Here is a 23,787-nt window from a genome sequence, read left to right as displayed (position 1 = left end):
AACCTCCGGAACTCTTCGGACACAAACTGTGGTCCGTTGTCGGAGCAAATCTGTTCTGGCAAGCCATTCCTGGCAAAAATGGTCCGTAGGACTGCAATAGTTTTCTCCGTGGTGGTGGAGGACATTTTGATCACCTCAGGCCATTTCGAGTGCGCATCCACGGCTATTAAAAACATTGAGTCCATGAATGGACCAGCAAAATCAATATGCACCCGTTGCCATGGAGATGAGGGCCACTCCCATGGATGTAGAGGGGCCTGTGGTGGTGCATTTTGGACTTTCTGGCATCCTGAGCAGCTCTTGGTCAGGTCCTCGATTTGTTTATCGATTCCCGGCCACCACACATAAGCCCTGGCTAGGCTTTTCATTTTTACCCCTCCCAGATGACCCTCATGAAGCTCATTGAGCACTCTATCCCTTAACTTAGGTGGAATTACCACTCGGGATCCACACATCAAGGTCCCCCGGCACACTGACAGCTGTTCTCTCCTTGTCGAGAATGCTGGCAACAGTGAGTCGCCATGTGCTGGCCATCCCTTCACCGTCAAATCATATACCCGAGACAGTGTCGGGTCATTTCGGGTTTCCTTTTCGATACAATCGTTAGTTACCGGTAGGTATTCAACTATAGTCGAATGGAATATTTCGACAGGATCCACTGCTGGTGCTTCCTCCGCAGTAGGCAGTGGCAGGCATGATAGCCCATCAGCATTTCCATGCTGTTTCGTGCCCTTATATTCAATCTCATAGTGGTGCGCCCCTAGAAAAAGTGACCATCTTTGTAGTCGTTGCGCAGTCATCACCGGAACGCCCTTCTTCGGATTAAAAATGGAGACAAGAGGCTGGTGATCAGTCAGCAAGGTGAATTTCTGCCCGTGCAGATAGTGATTAAACTTTTTCACTCCCCACACTAGGCTGAGGGCCTCCCTGTCAATCTGGGCGTAGTTACGCTCGGCTGAGGTTAGTGATCGTGACGCAAAGGCTATTGGCCTCTCTGAGCCGTCTGAGAATTTGTGCGACAGCACCACTCCAATGCCGTAGGGTGACGCATCACATGCCAACCGAATTGGTAATGCTGGGTTGTAATAGGCCAATACCTCTTTCGATGTGATTAGTGTTTTGCTCTTCTGGAAAGCTCGTCTACATTCGTCACTCCACTTCCATGGCACCCCAGTTTGCAGTAGGGTGTTCAGTGGGTGTAGTATTGTAGACAAATTTGGCAAGAACTTATGGTAGTAGTTTACCAGCCCGAGGAACGACCTCAGTTGTGACACATTTTCCGGTGCTGGAGCCTTGACTACTGCCTCAATCTTCTCTGGGGACTTATGTAACCCCTCTTTATCGATAACGTGGCCACAATACGAGATCTGTTTTCTAAAAAACTCGCATTTGGGGCGGTTAGCTCGGAGCCCATATTCCTGCAATCTAGTGAGCACCTGCTCCAGGTTGGCAAGGTGATCACTGTCATTTTCGCCCGTGACCAGGATGTCGTCCAAATAACACTGGGTCCCTGGGATCCCTTGCAGGACTTGTTCCATTGCCCTCTGCCAAATAGCCGGAGCTGATGCTACCCCGAATACCAGCCGGTTGTATTGGTAGAGACCTTTATGGGTGTTGATCGTGAGGTATTTTTTTGATGCTTCTTCTACCTCCATTTGCAGATACGCCTGGGCCAGATCAATCTTAGTGAAGCATTTCCCTCCAGATAGCGAGGCGAAAATATCTTCAATCCGCGGAAGTGGTTATTGTACGGTGTGAAGGATCGGGTTCACTGTAACCTTAAAGTCCCCACAGATGCGAACCTTCCTTGGTTCCCCAGGTGTGCTGCTCAACGAATTTTTCATCACAGGGACGATGGGTGTAGCCCACTCGCTCCAGTCTACCTTGGACAGTACACCTGAACGTTCCAGACTCTCCAGCTCTGCTTCAACGGCTGGGCGGATCGCATAAGGTCTGGCCGTAAAAAATTTTGGACTTGCGTTTTCTTCAATTTTAATGCCTTTTAGTGTTCCGAGTCCTTGCTGGAACACTTCTTTCGAATCAGTTAAGATCTTTGACAGTCGCCCAGGTGTGACGTCGTCATCCTTTTTGTCAGCCACAGTCAGTGCCTGTATGGAATGCCAATCCAGTTGTATTTTCCGGATCCATTCACGTCCCAGTAATGGTGGTCCACCATCTTGCAATACATACAGGTCTAGTTTTGGTGTTTCCTTACCATTACATATAACGGTCACCCTTATTTTTCCTTTGGGGTAGACTTTTTGCCCCGTGTACGTCTTCAAAATAATTTTTGTATCTCTCAAGGGTATGTGTGAGAATAGCCGCTCGTAGTCCCGTCGGTTTATGACTGTTAGGGCTGATCCTGTGTCCAATTCCATCTTTACCTGGACTCCTGCTATCTTGAGAGTGACCCAAATGGTTCGGTGATCCTCCGTTGTGATCACATTATGTAGTTTCAGACAACTCAGTTCCCTGCTTTCGGAGTCGTTATCACTCTTTTGTTCGTCTGAACTATTCTCCGTCATCTTATGTACCTTCTTGTACTTTCCTTTGGTAGGTTTCTTATTGCTGGTTTTCTTTCCCGACCTGCAGACTCGTGCTATGTGTCCTACTTTTCCACACTGTCTGCACACTTTGTCTTTGAACCAGCAATCACTCTGGTCGTGTGTTGTTCTGCCGCAGCGATAGCACTTCTCTGTTCCATATGACATTTCGTTTGTGCCATAATCTTGCAGTCTCTGTTGTATCTCTGCAGTGCCCCGTGCTGCTGCTTCATATGATACCGCAATGCTGAAAGCCTTTTTCAGCGTAAGGTCCTTTTCAGATAAAAGCTGTTTCTGGGTTCCTTCACTTTGAAGCCCACACACAAACTTGTCCCTTAAGATATCTGCCAGTCCCGCTCCAAACTGTTTGCGCAGTTCTGTTAAATAATCAGCATTGCTTTCATCCTTATGCTGGTTCCGTTTGTGAAACTGGAATCTTTCTGCTGTCAGCAGCGGTGTGGGGTTTAAATGTCCCTGTAGTATCGTTACTATGTCTTCAAAACTCTTTTCCATTGGCTTCGTTGGGGTTACTAGATTTCGTAATAAACCATACGTCTTTGCACCCATTAAATTTAACAATACCGACGCTTTCTTGTCATCTGACACCTCATTTGTCTTGCAGTACACCGCTATTCGTTCGACATATGTAGTCCAATCTTCGACTTCATTGTCAAATGCGGTGATACTGCCACTCTTCGGCATTTTAGGTGTGGTTTAAAATGGTGTCTCCCAATGGCTTAAAATGGCATCTCCTGCGTTTTCCTTCCTCCCCCGCTGCTGCCAACGCCGCTCCCGGCAGTTCTCGTGGCAATGGCGGCACCCTGTAGGTTTCGTGCGCTTCTCATGCGCTGCTGCCAACGCCGCTCTCGGCGGTCCGCGTGGCAGTGGCGGCGCCTCGCGGGTTTCTGCGTGTCTCTCTCCCCCTCTCTTCGACGCTGCTCGGCCCCTGAACACCGGCTGCACCCTGTGCACTCTGCCCTCTCTCTCTCTCCCCCGTCGATGCTGCTCGGCCCTTTGCTGTGCCGCTCGGTCGGGCTCTAGCCCGCCGCTGTCCGGGAAGGGTCTGCGCACTACCTGTTGCCAGCCCGTTTTGCTGGACCACCTCGACTGGAAAGCCAAGCCTGGCTCTCGACAGCCTCCCCCGCAATTCTCGAGTCTCTGCTGGATGACTGGGCGGTTGCCCGTGGTCGACGCCCGAGTCTCTGGCCTTGACCTCCAATCCACTGATCTCCAGGAACGAATCCCCGGGAGGTGATGCAGAGTTGCAGGTAGGTTCAAACTTGCCTTGTTGCCAATGTTGTGTCTGTGTATAATAAGACACAGACTGCAGGAGAAATGGTACAACAGGTGTTTACTCAACGTGGCTCACAGTGGAACTGACTGTACAGATTACTACTCAGTGCTATATACAGGTGTGGTCACTGCTGGTACTACAGTATACATGAGCTGTAAAAGATAGTTCCCCCCTTAAAGGTATATACATTACACCTTTCATAGTCTGCATTATGGTAAATGGCAACAATAGCCTCTCTTTTACATAAATTTTTAGCTAAAATCCCAATTATTTTCAGTAAACACCTATTCATTTTACTAATCTGTCAGCTGTCACTTTGTTTTTAGTTTTTGTTGCAGAAACTGATTGATTTATATCACATGGGGAATTGTGAAACAATTCTGGGCACCACACTTCAGGAAAGATGTAAAGGCCTTAGAAAGGATATGGAGGAGGTTCACCAGGCTGTTACCAGGGATGAGGGATTTCAGTTATGAGAAGAGGTTGGAAAAGTTCTTGTTGGAACAGATTATTGTAGCATCCAAGGCCGCAATTTCCCCAACCTCGGTGTGTTAGGTGCGGCCGGGGTGCCTCCAGCCCGCTCTCTCCAAGTGGTTTTACGATGAATGGCCCACCGCATTTCCCGGCCAATTGAAGGAAGCGGATCTGATGATGTCACTTGATGACGCGTCAACAGCCGGTTTCCTTAAAAGGACCATGTGCAAATTGATTTTGACAGTTGTGCTGTCAGTGTTCTACAGCATTGAGGTGCTGCAAACACTGACACGCTCTGCACAGAGGGGTACGGCTGCACCCAGGCTCTCCCATGACTCCCTCCATATGCTTATGGAGGGAATCACAGCATGCAGGGAGGTCCTCTTCCCTTCCCATGGGCGGAAGAGACCTCCCCAGGAGATCAACGCAGCCTGGTTGCACATTGCACAGGAGGACACAAGCAGGGATGTTGTTAGGAGGACCAGGTTGCAGTGATGCAAACCTTTCAATGATCTCAGTAGATCACGAAATGTTACTATGCTACTCATCACATCCCCATCACTCTGCCTTCCCTACCCTACTCCTGCACATCCTTACTCACACCAACTTACCTTGCACCTCCACCCATCCCTCTCTATCTGCATTATCGCTTCCCCATCTCAATAGCCTGCCCTCACACTCATCCTAGTCCAATCATACCAAGTAACAATACACAAGGGTAGGCACTTGGGTATTTTAGCCAATGTTCATGTGAAGTTTCTGTTAATGTGCTGTCAAACATTGAAATCTTTATTTTCAACACTTTGCATTCTTGGACAGATTTATGTGCACCTTTGGAAGTGGCTTAGTGAGTTGAAGTGACTGGTGAGACATAACGGTACCCTCTGCAATTGTGATGAGTGTGAAAGAAATGGCTTGGGCATTGTAGGGATGCTTTATGGTGTTGGTGTGGCGTGGTGTCAACCTGGTGCATCATGTGGCAGCCAGGGTGTACAGCGTCAAGTGAAGTAAATCTGGCTATGGTGAGCCATCCCTGGCGTCCCAGGCAGCAATGTGGTCGGGTGCTGATGCCCTCTATCCTGTGCAGCATCAGTTGATTGCGGAGAAGGTTGGTGTTGTTGGTGCTGCTGGTGTTGGGGCTGGTCATGGTCGGATTCTGAGGACCAAAGTGAGATAGTTTCAAGGGCACCAATGCTGATGGAATAGATGGCAGGTGAAGTTGAGATGACAGAAGCGATCTGCCAATGATGAGAGAGGTTGTTCCAATGAAGTGACACTGGATACAGAGTTTGCTCTAAACACTTGCAAGCTGCAAAAAGCTCAATCTGCCTTCCAAATGCAGTAAGCAACAGCTTCTGACCTTGGAAAGTGAACAGCTATGAAATGGGAGCTGTTCTAGCACATTTACAGCTGTCAAGTTAAGAAATGATCCCATGGTGACACAACTCCCGACCTGCTTACCTGACGTGATCCCCGAGCAGCGGGGAACCCATGGGTGAACTCTTAAAATCTAAAGTTGAGCTTAAAATAGTTTTTAAGTGCCTGTTAACAAGCTCTTAATCATCTAAATTGCCTCCCCCGCCGCTTGGTGTCGGGTCTGTTCAACAATGACAGACCCGACATCTGGGAAACTAGCATGGCGGTGGGTTGACAGCCGGTTCCCTACCCGCTGTCAAAAAAAAAATTCCCACCCGACCAGCCACCAAATGTGCCCGCTGACCCCCTGAAAAATTCCCCCCCAACTGTTTCTTGAACAGTTCCAGGGTATTTGCTTCCACTACTTTTACTAAGTCTCCTAGGTCTCTTTCAGCGTTGTCCTTGCCTATTTCAACACCATTCATGGAGTATGTGTGTGAGATATTTCTCCATCCTATGTGTTGAACTTTACACTTATTTGCAATAACTTTCTGTCTGCTTCCATGCCTTTTTCAATTCATTCCGGAATTTCTGAACTGCCTCTTCTGATTCCACTGCTCCTCCTCCTATTTTGGCACCATCTGTAAATTTGACCACTTTGCTTCTGGATCCAGGTTGTTTATGTAAATTAGTAACAGTAGTGGTTGCGGCCACTGAACCCTGAGAAACCCCACTCAGCACTTCCGCACCCCCCCCCCCCCACTCTGACGTAACTCCTCTAACCAGTGCTCATTGGGGAAGATTTTTAACTTGCCGCCTGGGTGTAAAACTGCTGTTGCGGATCAACCACCCATTATAGAAACTGACTGATTGTCATTTCCATTGACGGAAATGTAGTGCTAAATATTACATTAGCAGATCATTTGAATTATGCAACTTTGAATTAAGTGGCGTAGCCTGTAATGGAAGCTTCCAACTGACTGGCCATTATGACCTAATCCCCAAGAGAGCCCTGTCATTCAGGGATCTCAATCAAATTTCAAATTTGTCCCCATGCAATCTTAAATAGGTGGCTACCTGCAAATTTAGACCAGATATTCCACCTAGTTATAGTCTCTGGCCCTGGAAATTACCTCTCCCTCTCTCCTATAAAAATTACATAAACATCTGGTTGCAAAGCCAGTCCTTTTTTTTGCCAGTTTTTACGCATGCCAAGATCAACGCAATTTTGAAATTCACAGGAACCTAAACTTTCAGCATCATTTGCAAATCATAACTAAATAAACAATAATGTTTTTTATGCTTACAGGGAATTATCATACAATCAAATTCATGTGTTACCAAGTTTCCACAATTGCCAGAAGCTTGAAGAAATGTAAGTCCTTATTTTCTGTGAATACAATTTCCTGCAATACTCTCGCCTGAAATCTCCGTACTTTGTTATTAGCTGTATTTGACAATGCAGCACTGTTTATCTGTTATTCACAATTAGCTGCTTTCGCACCTTTACCTGTCTTGCAATTTATCATTTTTAAAAGTGTTTCTTCCCTTCCTCTGCACTCAGGAATGCTTGGCTATTCATATCCTGTGGCAGGGTGCAGCTGAGAATGGAAGGACAATGACTGTCTAGAAGTAGCCTAGTCTCAGTGTTGGTCTTCTGAAACAGCTCAAGGCCTAAGCAGGACCAAGGAAGAAGCAGTCCAACCAATTATTTCTTCAGTGATCCAACACCTGTTTCATTTGGAGTTTTTTCGCGTTTTAAACAATTTTAAGTGGCTCATAATCCGAGAAAATATCATACGTTATGTTTCCTTTCATCTAGATTAAAATAAATATCAGATAATGGCACCATGCAGACCCAGAAGGTTCAACCCCCATTGATCTCAGGCAGGGCAGAAATGAGGGTAATGTAATGGGCTCGGTGCTGCTGGCCTAAAGAAGAGGGAGTCAGGCTGTTTTGCCACTCCTGATCATAATCCAGTCATCCCGGCTGGAAAGGGTGCGTGTTGGATATCAGATGAGGACAGGATCAGGCTGGACTTTGATGCCTCCCATAGTCCAATAGCCTGGTGACCATCACAGGCTTTACATATAAAGAACCGCCTCTTGGGCACGGCACCGGATGGTGGCTGGTACCCATGGAGCCAAAACGCCCAGCATGAGTCGGTGCCCTCGGGAGGAAACTGGAGGGGAAAACTGACTTTCAAAAATCAGATAATGGCAGATTACCTTCTGTTTAACGTTAAGCCACTTCTTTAACATTTGATACAAACCACTTCCGTTATGTTTTGTCTTTTCTCATGCCAAAATGATTGATTTTTTTTCTGTCCCCGAAACAAGAATGATGTCTTGAAACCTTGATCTCATTGTACTGTTTGTCTTTTCAGTGGCCTACAGCACAATAGAATCACTGAAATCAGAGCTGACACGTTTCAACAGCTAATGGCTCTGCGATCTCTGTGAGTAGGTTTTCACATTCTTTCCTGAAGCAGTCTTCCCAAATGAAGTTTTACTGCTCTACTGATAAGACAGAAACCCGATTCCAGGCACCAGGCTGGAACTCAATCACACAGGCAGTCGTATAAAATAAGATGCCTGTGAGCGCTCTTTGTAGGTGTAGCATCAGTTGCTGTTACAGCGGATGTTTTAAATGATTTGGGGAACGGTTACATCAACAAGAAATCGCTTCCTCTTCTTGCCTTTAGTTCTGAGTTTTGTCCCGGCTGTAGCTTACCTTAACAATGTTCTGTCATAAATGGCCATAAACAATTGGAAAAGACAAAAAAAAATCAGCCTCCAGCATGAAATACCATAACTTGCAGCAGTAAATAAACTTTGTTCGTAGTCATTTGCTCCTTTTGTATTCATTGTCCTGATTCAACAAGCTGTGTGGGAAAGTGACTTTTTCTCACAGATGTAACCCTCGGTTACAAAACATTAACCCTTAGCAAACAATAGCTCATCTGCATCTTATGTTACAAATCGACGACCCCTATTAAACTGTTTAACTGAGTTTCCATAACTGTTCCTTACATATACCGAGGAGTTCATATTAGTCCAAAGAAGATTTAGATAATAAAATCTAGTTTATACTGACAACATTATGACAGGATTAGAACAAAAAAAGGCGTTTTTTTTCTCCACAATAGGCATTTCAAGAACAAAATCATATTCTCAGACATCATGTATTTCGAACCTACGCCTTCCCATAATTTTATCCATGGCTTCTTAGTTATGAAGAAAAACAGGAATTCTCCAATTTTTTTCATTTAGAGAGGAATTTCACACCATTTATGTTGTTAAATTAGCAAAAATGCTTTCAGTGGCGAACAATGTTAAGTTGTGAAATAAAACCAGAAAATGCTGGAAATACTCAGCAGGTCAGGCGGCATCTGTGGAGAGAGAAACAGAGTTAACGTTTCAGGTCGATGACCCTTCGTTAGAACATTAAACTGTTGACTTACAAGTAACAAATTCAAATTTTGCTTACCTTTGATTTACTTGTGTATTGTGTAAGGACTGCAAACAGAATGGGGATAATTTTGGTTCTTGAAAGTCACATATGAGTCGTGTGTGCTCTTGCTATACATGCTCCTAGTAAAGGTGCCTGAACACTTCATGATGGAGGGAGGTCAAGCTGGGCTTAGTTACTTGAACAGTCAGAAATAACTTAAATTTCTTGGTCGTGCACAGTTGTTGGTGTTTTGCCATTACACATCAGCAAACCTGGGAGATATGACATGTTTTCCCTGCTACCTTCACTACGGGGCATTACCACTTTCTTTCCGCAATCATGATTGAACAGCGTTACTGCGGTTTACAAATCAAGACAGAAAGAAAATATTGTGACCACTCCAAAGTGCCTTAATTCTGCTGACAGCCGTGTTTCAGGACCTGGCCAATAGGGCTTTGGAACTGCTTACTAAGCAGTTGGCAGTCCAGGCTGACTTATCCTTTGATTTCTGTTTTCTCCCCATTTCCAATGGGGACTTGGCCTCCACTCAACATCTTTTCCAAATGATAGAGTTTAGATCGGGAGCCTCTCAATTGGAGAAATACAATATGACTCACAGCTTATCATTCTGCTACTTCAACAGTTATTGCAGTATGGATAGAGGTCACAAGTACAGACCAATTTTAAGACCAAAGTGAATAGAAGAAGTCACTGGGGCCAATTTTCACTTGGGAAAATTGCCGTTAACAGGGCAATAAGTGCCTAAAAATAAGGTTGCTAGCCTCACTGTCCTGTTAACTCCAATGACCGGCCAGCCGCCACTTGTTGGGAAGTCTAAAACTCGGACCCATAAATAGTCACTAATAGATCCAATCGGAAATTCAGGAGAAACTTTCTTTACTCAAATTGGTGAGAATGTGGAACTCGCTACCATGTCAAGTAGTTGAGGTGAATAGCATAGGTACATTTAAGAGGAAGCTGTATAAGTAAATGAGGGAGAAAGGAATAGAAGGTTACATTGATAGGGTGAGATAAAGTAGGGTGGGAGGAGACTCGTGTGGTGCATAAACACCAGCACAGACCAGTTGGACCAAATGGCCTGTTTCTATGTAATTCTATGTAAAAGGGGCCTACTGCCTAAAACAGGTAGGCGCTCCACTGCCCAGCCTTGAGCCCCTTTTAATATGCAAATTGGGGACCTATGACCAATGTTCCTCTGAAGGTGCGCGGGGCCGCGCATCAATCGGGAGGTCCCGTGCAGGCCACTCACAAGCTGTTGCTGCTGGAAGATACCGTGCAGCAAATTTAAAGGGACCACGCACAAAAAACAAATTAGAGGGAACATTGCCTATTTAGAGGAAGTTGCTGCTTCAGTTTCTGCTCGCCAGAGCTGTGGAGTGGGGTCCAAACCTAACCCTTCCGACTCAGAGGCAGGAATACTACTAGTGAGCCAGTGGCCGCTCTGTCTGAAGGCACGAGTACCCCGCCAGATATCAACTCAATATCTAGAGTCCATATTCTAGTCTCCACTCACCAGGGCTGTCTGGAGTGGGGCTGGAACCCTTCAGCTTCTGACTCAGAGGCAGGAGTGCTACCACTAAGCCAAAAGCTCATTGTTAGAAAAACTGACAGGTAACATAAAAAGAAATAGTAAAGGATTTTATAAACAGATAAAAAGTAAAAGATTAGTTAAAGTAAGGGTAGGGCTAAACAAAGATTAAAAAATGAAATCTTATAAATGATGAAGGAATGGCAGAAACATTAAATGGGCACTTTGCCTTGTGTTACGAGTTTGAGTTTGCTGTAGATACCTTCTTGGGCTCAGTGGCAATAAATCCCTCCTATAATCAGTTGAGCATCTTACATTTTTTGGAGTTGATCCACACTGCCCTTGTACGATAACAGGACCTGTGGGGGATAAGGTTGTAAAAATGAAACTCCCTTGTGATCCACACCTGATCTCCATAGGTCTAAAAATGGGAGCTATCGAATCAGCCGCCCATTATACTACACGCCCGATTTTTCTCTTAATGAAGTCAATGGAGGGGAAAATCGGGCAGAGTGTATAATTGGCAACCAGCATTTTCTGTTTTTTTATTTCAGATTTTCAACATCCCCAGTATTTGCTTTTGATGAGAAGTTTTAGTTGTGAGGCAAGACCAGAAAAACTGGGGCTCCTGTCATTAGAACAAAGAAGGTTAAGAAGAGATCTAGTAGAGGTCGTCAACTCTATCAGGGGTGTTAACTAAATTGGAAAAAAAACATTTCCACCGGTCAGTGAGTCAATAGCTAGAGGGCATAAATCTGAGATCATCACTAAAAGGACAAATAGAAAGGTTGGAGTTGGGATATGGAATGCCCTACCAGAAACTGTGATGGAAGTAGAATCCATAATAGTCTTTAAAAGGGAAATAGGTAAGTATTTGTAAAAAGGAAAGGTGTAAAAGGATATCGGGAAAGGACGAGGGAATGGACTGTGTACCTGACACAGACACCACATGCTGAGTGGCCTCCTTGTTTCCTATAACATTCTATGATCCAAATATAAAATTATTAGTGCTCTCATAAGAGTTTTGTGAAAACTATTTCTGTTCATCACAAGACTGTGAGGGAAAAATCATTATCGGGTTGCGATCAATTAAAAAGGGTTAGGCCTATTCTTACATGCTATATATAAAAGTTGTATGTTTTCAGTATGTGCAATGATGGGCAATTCTACTGTAACACTTAATGGCTTACAGCTGAATTTCTGTTTGTTACACCCATGCGGGAGCACAAGCTTTTTTTTCTCACCTACCAATCCTCATGTTCTTTGGTTTCCACTGTGTAGAATTTTGCTTAAGGCCACCTCAGGAGTGGGTGATGATCAAACTTATCTTTAAGGGTAAAATTCTGCAAATTCTTGATACTAGAATGTAAAATTTTGATTTTGGGACAGTCTGCACCTTATTATTCTGCATGAAAATGTTATTTAGTTCATGCTTTGTGTAATTTGACTAGTGTTGAAAATATAGCATTTCAAATTATAAATTGAATACATATCTAATGACATTACTTTTTTTCACTCCAGTGACCTTAGTTGGAATAAAATAGCATTCATTCATCTTGATGCCTTTGTCTCATTACGTTCTTTAACAAAATTGTAAGTATTTTCATTTACTGTTGCTTATAAAGTAAGCAGTTATACTCCTAGTAATAAGACATATTTACTGTACAAGCATAAGATAACTGTTTAAAATTCAACATTATTTCCTTTTAAATGGTCGTGGACAACCATTTACCTATAATGAAGCTGCAATGTGGTGAAGTATTTGTTATTATGTTGTTAATGTAATATAACATGCGATGCCTCATTATTATAATTTCTTGTCAAGCTTCGGTCTAAGTCCACTGCAACTGACGTCTCACGATAGCCTTTCACCATTTTTCTCTCTCTCGTACAATCTGGAGTATCAAGTGCCTTCCATCCACTGTTTCTTTAATAGACTCAATACATTGCTTGCACTATCCTCCATGGCTTTGGGTTTCCCTGATACTAATGTTCATTGCACATATAACGCTTCCATCAGTGGCATTGGAAGACAGGGCAAGCAATGAATTGAGAAGAACCAGACCGTTTCAAGATCTTCTAAAAACTTTTTGTTTTGTAACAGGGCCAGAAGAAAAACTCACAAAATTTAGAAAAAGCAGCCACACTTTTACACATTTCAGAATGTAATTCATAGTTAGTGTATATTTTAAGAGAGGTGAAAATAAGAATTATTTCAATCAAAAGTCAAAGATCTGTAGGCAATGAGAAACATTGATTACATTTTATCACAACCATAGTAATGGTAGTTATACAGTTAACTTTATGACTATGTACTCTAAATGTATACTCACTGGCGGGCACTGGTGCAGGCACTCGACATATTTCTCGGTGCTGCTTTCTATGATTTGACCACAGAGAATATACTCAATTTTAGAATTATACAACCTGCACCCAGTTAGAAGTAATAACAAGTATTTAATCAGTTTCAGGTCTCTTTCTCATAAAACAGTAACATCTAGGCCACGTGCAGCACTTTACCACATTTTAATGTATCCAGATATTCACATATAGCTTTTTGAAAGATGTAATTTTAAAAATAATTTATGTCTAATCAGATTGATATTGTTTAGAGAGTGTATGAATTGTTCTAATGGTCTCATGTGACATGCCCCAGGGTAACTAGGACTTCATTGTTGCTTGCACTGCATACGACAGTAGCTGTCTGCTTCCTATATCATCCACATATAGAGGCATAAAAGACACATAAGAGACAATGGGAGCGATTTTGAGACCAGGCAGACTTTGAGCAGGCGGTGGGTGGGGCAATCGTGCTGCCCGCCTGACATCCTTGGCGAGAGGCCGGAGCTACTTTGAGAGCTGACCTCATTTGTTTAATGACGGCAAGCTGAACAATTACTCGCAGGCAGCTCACCCATTGGAGGGGGCAAGGAATATGGCAGCTCCTCCACAGAGCCGCGCTGGGATACTGATGTTAACGGGAGGGGAGGAGAGGGGAGAGGCAATTGCAGAGGGGACACAGATGAGCCGGCAACAGGCTGGAAGATTTTGTGGGGCCTGGATTAACTTTCATGGCCCTGATTTTAATGGTTAAAATGAAGTGATGGATCTACCCACTCCTTTCCTGCCCCGATCTGACCGTCTGCAATTTTAATTTGCAGGCAGCAAGGACACCTGCCCCAAGCTGGCAGGGTCCTCTTTAAATAAGCAGATCAGGCCCCGATGACATCATTGGAGCCTGATCTGCTATTTTAACTGGAGGCCTGAATGGGGAAACAGTGATGGCTTTTCCACCAGGCCAAACTTGCCGGAAGAAGGATTGTGGGGCATAGGAGGGCCAGGCAGGTAAAACATTTTTTAGATTTCCTTGTGAGCCTGCAGCGCTCCTCTGGGCCCCGCAATGAAACCTTGGGCCTCCCATGCCCCGAGATTCCTCCTCCCTCCCCGGTCGTGATCGTCCCCTGATCCCTGACCCCTGCCCCTTCACCACTTACCTGACTAAAGAGCTGTTGATTACTGACTTTTACCACATATGGGTAAACTGAATAATCAGCCCCACCCACAGCAAGGAACATTGGTGGCTGGTGGTGCCAGGGGTACTTTGACTCCAGAAGTGCAGACATAATTTTTTTATTTAGGTGGGCCTCGGCACCAGGGCCAGTAGTCAGAGGTACCAGCTCTGTGATGAAAAGAGATTATAAGTATGTACAAATCCAAAAGAATGTGAATAAATAAGGACCTCATGTGCTATTTGAATACTTATTCATTGCAAATTTATCCTTAACTGCAAATCTTTAACATATCCAATATTCGGCAGGGACCTGACCTTCAACCAACTTTCTTCCCTCCCTTTGAATGGTCTAAGTGGATTGACACATCTAAAGCTGAAAGGAAATCTGGCACTATCCGAGTCCTATTCAGAAGAAAACTTTCCCAAGCTAAGGTAGGAAAAAGGATTTATTGAAACGTGACCAGTTTATTCAGAAAGCTTCATTTCTGGAGCTTTAAATTTTGATACTTTGTTGCAGAATAAAATACTAATCATCTTAATTTTGTCCGTGTGGAAGTTTATATTGTGTATGTGATCCATCTGTAGAAGTGGCATAAATTTAAAGGAACACCATTTTACAACATTTGGGTTAATTCACAACAAGGAAAAAGTGCTCTGGTTGCTATATGTAGCAGCATCGTAAGCATTTTGAATGTATTTGCAATTTCATTAAAAATACCAATTAGAGGAAACCTACATGCATGTATTTATGATGTCATTACATATGGTGACCAGAATTTCCTGTCCTCTTGATTGGAGCATGAGTGTGCAATTGGTAACAAAAGCAATGACAATCATGTTAATCACCTGAAATTCTTGTTTTATCCAGTAGTGTAAGCATTAATTAATACAGAAATGTGACCTCGGAATTCTACATTGAAAATGTTAAGGAATAACAAATTTAAACTTAAAAAAAAACTTTATATAATGAGATCCATTTCAAACCAATCAGAAGGAATATGAGCAAACAATATGTTGTACTTAATCATATTCCTTCATTTTAATTTGAAACATCAAACCAGAAAATGCAGAACATTGCAGTGAAAGAATTGCTCTGGTGTAACTTGCTCACTGAGTGAGAACTGCACAGTTCAATGTCCTTTTGTAGAGCAATTTGACTTCAAGTCATTCCACTGCACTTGTCCTATAGTTGTTCACTGAAAACGCTTTGGGGGAAAAACAGATTCATTGGACATATGATTATGGATAAGAAGCCTAACTGAAGAGATAAAGCGAGTGAAATTCCTCCTGTCGATGATTTTAATGAAAAAGTTGGCATAGGTACAAAGCATTACTCTACTGATTTAAAATGAAATGAAAGGGAAATTAAACATTTTAAAATGTAAATGCATAGCCTAAAAATGTTAAAACCATAAAAAATTTCTGTTCATTAGGAAGATTGGTTAGCAGTTTGCTACAACACCTTGACAAGCTAATCTATGTCTTAGGCTAATATACATCCTGCCAAAGCACATAAGGGACATAAATGACTGTCCTGTTAAACCAGCAGGTCAGTCCATGGGAAATAATTGTGGAAAAATCGGTTCCCAGCGAATCCCTAGAAAATGGGCATCTTGCTTAAGTGGCATGTGCTGTAATACATATTTGCTCAGACAGTTGAATTAAAGATTACTTTATGACACTGTGAGGAAGATTGTTCAAATTCAGCAAATTGTGCTATTCCTATGCCATATCATTAATGCTATTTAGAAGCATGCAAAATAACTGTGGTCCTTAGGTCACACTCCAGGATACAACTATGCAAACCGATATCTGTCCTCATTGCAGTTGCCTCCCTCATGCTGCTGTTATGGCACCTAGTGGACAAAAAAAAAACATGATGGCCTAGAAATTCGGTAGGCTTAGCGCCGCTTTTGAGGCGCTAGAGGGCCTAGCGCCGGAGTTATGGCCAGTTTGGAAATTGAGTGGGTCCCTAAATCGGCGTTAGGCCGTTAGCGCTGCGCCAGCACCGATGACGTCATCGGTGTGCGCAGCGTCCCGGTTGCCATGGTAACCCGCCCGAACTCCGAAATTGACTTGCGGCCGCCTCGCCCGTGGCAGCCGCAAGCAACGTTCTGGCAGAGGTGCCTTACTGGACTTTGCGCCGGCGCATTAAAGGACCCGCGGCGGCCGGCCGCTTTCCCGCTGGCCGCAGCTCCCTCCCCGGACTTCTCCCCCCCCCCCGGGACAGATGCAAGCCCGGCACTTGTCCGAGGTGCCGGGCTCATTTTTACAATGATTTTCGCGGGCCGCGGCCGGGTGCAGGCAGCTCCTCCTTAAGGGAAGGAGGAGGCCTGCACTTCCTGAACCTGCCGCACCGCAGCGGGCGCCGCAGCGCCGGAATAGCGCCGCAATTCAGCGCGTAGCGCCAGTTTTCAGGCGCAAACAGCTTTCAGCAGCGCCGGCAGCCGTTTGGGCGCAGAACTAGTGAATTTTTGGCCCGCCCAGCGCGACTTAGCTCCGGCACTAACTTCCGGCGCTAAAGCCGTCGCTGCGCCAAAACCCAATTTCTAGGCCGATATTTCAAAACAAGTTGGCCTAGAAATTCGGTTTTGGCGCAGCGAGGGCTTTAGCGCCGGAAGTTAGTGCCGGCGCTAAGTCCCCCTGCGCGCGCCAAAAATTCAGTAGCGCCGCGCCCAAACGGCTGCCGGCGCTACTGAGGGGTCTCAGCGCCTCAAAACTGGCGCCACGCGGCGCTATTCCGGCGCTGCGGCGCCCGCTGCAGTGCGGCAGGCTCGGGAAGTGCAGGCCTCCTCCTTCCGTTAAGGAGGAGCTGCCTGCACCCGGCCGCGGCCCGCAATAATCTTTTTAAAAATGAGCCCGGCACCTCGGACAAGTGCCGGGCTTGCTTCTGTTCCGGGGGGGGGGGGGGGGGGAAGTCCGGGGAGGGAGCTGCGGCCAGGCGGCCGGCGGGAAAGCGGCCGGCTGCCGCGGGGCCTTTAATGCGCCGGCGCAAAGTTCTGTAAGGCACCTCTGCCAGAACGTTGCTTGCGGCTGCCACGGGCGAGGCGGCCGCAACTCAATTTCCGAGTTCGGGCGGGTTACCATGGCAACCGGGACGCTGCGCACACCGATGACGTCATCGGTGCCGGCGCAGCGCTACCGGCCTAACGCCGATTTAGGGCCCCTGTCAATTTCTAAACTGGCCATAACTTCGGCGCTAGGCCCTCTAGCGCCTCAAAAGCGGCGCTAAGGCCAGTGAATTTCTAGGCCGTTGTCCTTGCACAGGCACCTGACCAGTGTGGCTTGATGGTAGCTCAGCAGTGTCACCATAAAGCTACTTGAACTATCTGTCAGAACAGTACAAGTACCCTTGTCCCAACTGATGAGGAGTTCCAAACTGCCTGTTACTATTGTCTGTAATATTTTGGACAATCGGATGGGGGGTAAAATTGTCTTGTCAACTCATTATATGGCCATTCCTCTGTGGAACCCCTACCTATCACTAATGTCCCAAAACCTCACAAGAAGAACCAGTCATAAAAGAATTTTAACATGCAATAGTACCTTTGCCTGTAGGAAAATAGGACAAGATAAACATAGTTCCCAGTTTTACATCATACAAGCAAAAGAATGTAGCGTCACACTGGTATCGCGGAAAGAATTCTGAACAGTTTCACTGACCTCTGATGATACTGTTAATGTTCAGTCATAATGTGTGCACTTAGACTTGATAGTGTTTAGCACTTGTAAATTAATCGTAAAGTTTGTATCTTGTATGCAGAGTCCTAGAAATGCCATATGCCTATCAGTGCTGTGCATATGGATCCTGCAAAAATAATTACAAACAGTCTAACCTGTGGGATGCAGAGGCTACTGTCAGTGATGATGAGGACGTCCAGAAAAGAACCATGGGAGTATTTCCTGTCCAGCCAGATAGCAACTGTAAGTATATTATTAACATTCTAGTATATGGAGTGCATTCAGGGCCTGAAATCCTGATTTTTCTTTTGGTACAAAACTGGTGTAGATCTAGTGTAAGGGACCCCAATTTGAGTGTAAGTCAGAGTTACACCCCCTCTAAAATACACCTGTACAAGTGGTTGGTGACAGAAGATGTGCTTGCCCCATGGTGGTGCATATATGCAAATGAAAGGGTAATGAGGGCAAAAGTTGCTGGCTCAGAAATTTTGCCATTTAAACCAAAATTGTACCTGACTTAAGTTAAGCCTGTAGAAAAGAGGTAAATTACCTGCATGACTTGTCCAATCACAAGGCCCACCGCCACCTTCTCGGGGGCAACTAGAAAGAGGCAATAAATGCTGGCCTTGTAAGCACTGCCCACATCCCAAGTTTGAATGAAAGAAAATCAGGAAGTGGTTGAGTTCATAGCCTTTGAATATCCACAGACTTTGTCAGAGACATCAGTTTTGACTGAGCGAGTAGATAAATCTTTTCTCAGCTGTGCAACTAGGAAAGGATTCTGCAAACTGCCTTTTACCAGTTTCAGAAATCTTTCGCCCCACCCTTCTGTCATGGAACCTTTACCATGGGACTTACTATGGGCATTCTCCTATATGTTATTATGACTGAGGCAGAGCAGGACCAGGAAGAGGAAATGAGAGAGGCAAGCAGGATAAAGCTACACCAAAGAAGACCAACTAAGAATTACCCTGCCCTCAGAGCTTATGGTTCATGCCACACCCTTGATGATGCCCCAGAAGAGGTCTACTTGAAGAGGCAACAGTTCAATAATGAGGCATGGTAGAAACTCCGTCTCCTAATGCAAACTGACCTCAAAACATCTTCTCAAACACAAAAACCAAAGAAAGAACAGACTCATATCACAAAGTGGTTTTAATGTGCATTTATATATTTATAACAAGTGCTTCTTCTTACCAACATATCTACCCCTGATGCTTCTCTATGTTCTTAAATCTATTCTGGTGCTACCTGAGTGCCAGGGAGACTAGTGGTGATTGGTTGCACTGTGGTATCATGAGCCTCCTGGAACCAAGGTGGGCCTCAACGCAAGGTTTCTGAATCCCTGGAGGATTCTTCAGCAGGCTGTGTCACCACTGTAGTCTGTCACCTGCTATGAACATGAGCAGGCATCTGAACAGGCTGACTGGAAAAGTAGCATGAGCTGTCATCAGGAGATATGACAGCATCATGAATGCGGATTCTAGCCATGCACTCGTGTTGGGTCGTGGATCTGATTACCCACTGATCAGCAGGAGAGCAGATCTAATGGTGTCAGTTAGATCCTGCATACTGAGAGATGGCATCCTGAATGTCTCAGAAGCATGTTGCCATTGTTCCCTCCAAACCTTCCTCAAGGCCTGAAGGCCAGTGGTCAAAGCATCTTTGTGGGATGCAATGACAAGTCTGAAGTCCTCACTACTGGGGTGATAGAGCCAGATGGTGCCACCACTCGGAGCAGGAAATGTTGAATACTTCTCTGATATTGGCATTAAGGATGGTATTGAACTTTGTCGTGACCCCTGCCATCTGTCTCATATGCACGGAAAGGTCAGAGGGAGCAAATAGCTTACATTGGCTGCTCTGGTGAGGTTGTTAAACTCTGTCCTGCACTGCAAAGGAGTCCTGGGGTTTAAGATGGTGACATTTACTATCACGACCGCCTCCTTCCATAATGTGAGTACCACATTCTTGGCAGGATTCCGGCCCAAACCCCATCCCTCCTGCTTTGTAGCTCCATTAAGAAAACATGCAGGTCCAGCTCCTTGAAGTTTGCCCCTTGTTCCTTCGATCTAGCTGCTATCATTCTTACCCAAAGTGACTCATTGCTCCACTGCTGCCATTGCCCCTTTAAGCAGCATCGGGGTTTATATCCTGTCGCTGCAGCAGGTCTTTGACTCTTTTCCAGGTATTTCCCAACCTTTACTCCCCCCACCCCTCACTGCATTCCCATGATTTCCTGAGCTATGCTCCCTGTGAGCTTCATAATCATAGATTCGCCCTTTGTGATCAAAAACCACAGTAATAATATAAGGGTTCATACATTAAAAGAGAGCTTCATTTTGGGGGAAAGAAATTGTTTAGGAGAGCGGAATATAATTTCAATTATGACGATATCGTACTCAATACAATGTGGTGTTCACAAAATGAATGATGTGTTCATATTTTTGATGGCATTGATGAAATTCTCACAGGTACTCACACATCTCTTTTGTTAAAATATACAGATTACTTGGATATGGATGATTTCCAGTTAGATGTGGAAGATCCCAAACTGCACCCCAGTATTCAGTGCACCCCTGCCCCAGGTGAGTCACCAAAATGCTCCATAGACATTAAAAGCAAATGTAGTAAATGTATCATATTCGCAAAATTTTCAAAACTAAACATTTATCATATTCATGGTGGCTCAAATAATGATGAATACCCTTTGCGTCCTTATTATAACTGAGACCTACACCAAACTTTACTGTGACCTAATGAAAGGGGAATTTGACAGCATCTGGGTTTGCACCATGATCAGTTTCTAGCAGAAAATATCAAATATTTGTAACTTTACACTATAAATGTAATCTAAAAAGCTGATACAACATGTCAGCCAAAATGATGCAACAAACTCTGAGTAAAATGAATTGGATAGCTTTGCATTCATATTTCAGTATTTTTAACGTGACTTTGTTAAAATTATTGCAGGTCCATTTAATCCATGTGAATATCTTTTTGAAAGCTGGATAATACGTCTTGGAGTTTGGGGCACAGTTCTTATCTCAGTGGTATGCAACGGACTAGTCATCGCAACTATATTTGCATCACCCAGCTATCTATCTCCAGTGAAATTTGTTATTGGTCTGATAGCAGGAGCCAATATGTTGACAGGGTTGTACAGCGGCACCTTAGCAATTGTTGATGCAATGACTTTTGGGCAATTTGCAAAGCATGGTGCAAAATGGGAAACTGGCTTGGGCTGCAGAATCACTGGATTTGTATCCGTATTTGCCTCGGAAGCATCTATATTGTTCCTGACTCTTGCTGCTGTCCAGTGCAGTATTTCTGTGTCTTGTGTCCGAGCATATGGGAAATCACCATCTTTCAGTAGTGTGAAAATAGCTGCCTTTTGCTGCATGGTGCTATCATTCAGTGCAGCCGCACTGCCTCTGTGCTCAGTTGGAGAATTTGGGACTTCACCGCTTTGCCTCCCATCGCCTATTCCTGATGGAAAACCTTCTACTCTAGGCTTCATGGTGGCTCTAATCATGATGAATACCCTTTGCTTCCTTGTTATAACTGGGACCTACACCAAACTTTACTGTGACCTAATGAAAGGAGAATTTGACAGCATCTGGGATTGCGCCATGATTAAGCATGTAGCTTGGCTGATCTTCACCAACTGTATCCTATATTGTCCCGTGGCCTTTCTTACATTTTCTTCCCTGCTCAATCTTTTCTTAATCAGTCCAGAAGTAATTAAATCAATCCTGCTGGTGGTTCTCCCGCTGCCTGCTTGCCTAAACCCTTTGCTTTATCTGTTATTCAACCCACATTTCAAAGAGGATCTTCGCATGCTCCGTGAGTACAAATGGCAGAAAAGGTGTCGATCAAAACAAGCCAGCATAGATTCCCTCACTTCAGAAGACATAGACAAACAGTCATGTGATTCCACCCTAGCATTGATGACCTTTGCAGATAATGAAATCATTCTTGATTCGACCGATAGCCTTGGAGTTCTGTCAAGTCATCGTCAGATGATGGAGGCCTATCCATTTCCTCCTGTAACTCTAATTCCATGCCAACAGAGGAAAGGCAACGGCAAGGAAGAAAGCTACTCAACAGGACAATCCTGCCTCACTGATGAGGAGCTCTTGATTACTTCAGAGATCACAGAGCAAGCTCATAACAACATTCAAATCAGCTTCTATCCAACCAAAGGACCTTCCTTCACATCTCATGTATAAATGTCAGAACTGCGTAATCCCAAGAGAGGCACAATCCCCTGGGAATCACCTAATGATACGAAGAACTGGATGAGATAACACCGGATGACTAAATGGGATTACAATATTGGGAACACCTATGAGAAGCTGTTCAATCAGTCAGCAAAGAGCACTGCCATAAATTTAAGTAAAATAATGGATGGTCAGGGGTAAGTTACAGATATGAACTGGTCTTCAGCTGGTTTTTGGCTGGTAAGTGTGTGAATAGCAAAGCTACAAGTGCACATATGAGCCCAAAAACCAATGAACCACTTATTTTATAGGCTTATAAAAGTCATTGTACAATGTTAAGATATAGTTTCTTTCACAGTGTTGATTTCATTAAAGGGAAAATCCATTAGCACTTGAATCATGGGACTCCTAATGATCCAATGTAAATGTATACTGTGTTGAAAGCATGGATGGAATTTGTTGGCAGCTTGCTGAGTTATATGACAATATAATGCCATATATACTCTTCACTATATTTTTACAATATTTTGGTAGATGTGACAAATTACTCCAGCAGAGGGGAAATAGTTGAATTGTTCATCTCACATATTATCATATACAGATAGGAAAGCATGAGTACATGATGGCTTTAAAATGCTGATTTTTTTATATTTTGATATCTTTGTAGAAGTGAATATTAAATGAACAATAGAAATATATTTATTACAATAGAAACTTTCGCCATAGAGACCCTATAAATCCTACTTTTTTGTACAATTGGACAACAAAACAGACGATGTATAGTAAAACTACCTCTTACTAGTACACTATATATCCCTTTACTGACAAAAAAATTACTTTTTATAAGAACTGTTTAAAACTGCTTAGTTGTAAAAATATAGAAAGTTATTTGGATGTACATATTTTATGTACTGTACTCTGTTTTTAAGAGACTAAACTTAGCAAATTTATGTCAAAGTAAATCATTCTTTTCATACCTGCCTTGTCATGCATTAATGTATTCAGAGGTCTCTGTTCCATTTTTATTCTTGATTTTCATTTTTATTAATTTTTTGTTTAATTCTAGAAATTAAGGCAAGCAACAACAAGGCTTAAATGGAGCAACATGTTATCAACCTACAAAGTACTTGTAGATAAAATAAAGTTTTAACAAACAGCAATGCTGGGTCTCTTAATACCATGATTGATTTTATATTAGTATTATGCTACTCAGGACCTTTCCTGTTATCTGGTCAAATCTCGCAATACATGAGGAGAAACTGTTAATAGTCTTTTGTCACCAGATAATGCTTGTTGTTGCTGGCTGAAATACAAAAAAAAATAGCCTCTTAACAAATGATCAATTGATCGATTCTTGATAAAAGCAACCAAAAGGCATATTACTAAAACCTAACCAGTTTTCTTGAGTTTAAGTGATAATGCACCAGTGTTTGTCACTTAGGCATACAATATAAATAGTGTGCCAGGGCAGTCATATTGTCAATCCTCTCGGTAATCTAGTTTCAAAACAACGCACATCCAGTTTCAAAACAATGCAGAAACACCATAGTTTTAGTCTGTAAGAGAAATGCAGTGTTAGTGAGTTCACAATGTCAGAAATTATATATTGATAAAATTATTGGTTTCTCCTTTAAAAAGGGACGTGTCAATTACCATTCTGCTGAAAGAGAAAAGAATGCAGAGTTCCTTAATTTCTGTGTAA

General features: G+C 43.7%; 1 protein-coding gene across 5 annotated transcripts in view; it reads left to right on the top strand.

The window, feature by feature from the left end:
• Positions 1-23,245, top strand: part of lgr6 (leucine-rich repeat containing G protein-coupled receptor 6) — a 263,473-nt gene extending 240,228 nt beyond the window's left edge. For all 5 annotated transcript variants that reach the window (XM_086011410.1, XM_086011414.1, XM_086011412.1 and 2 more), the window contains 7 exons: positions 6,977-7,042; positions 8,055-8,126; positions 12,192-12,263; positions 14,488-14,613; positions 17,945-18,105; positions 20,370-20,450; positions 20,836-23,245. In XM_086011410.1, the coding sequence (XP_085867536.1) occupies positions 6,977-7,042; positions 8,055-8,126; positions 12,192-12,263; positions 14,488-14,613; positions 17,945-18,105; positions 20,370-20,450; positions 20,836-22,094 (1,837 nt within the window). In that variant the 3' untranslated portion in view covers positions 22,095-23,245. The remainder of the gene's footprint in view (positions 1-6,976; positions 7,043-8,054; positions 8,127-12,191; positions 12,264-14,487; positions 14,614-17,944; positions 18,106-20,369; positions 20,451-20,835) is intronic.
• Positions 23,246-23,787: the final 542 nt, after the last annotated feature.

This window comes from Somniosus microcephalus, chromosome 18, assembly GCF_052327205.1.
Source record: "Somniosus microcephalus isolate GS21.2 chromosome 18, FLI_Smic_1.0, whole genome shotgun sequence".
Classification (NCBI taxonomy): domain Eukaryota; kingdom Metazoa; phylum Chordata; class Chondrichthyes; order Squaliformes; family Somniosidae; genus Somniosus; species Somniosus microcephalus.
The sequence above is the reverse complement of the archived record's forward strand: the minus strand, read 5'-3'. Positions and strand labels throughout refer to the sequence as shown.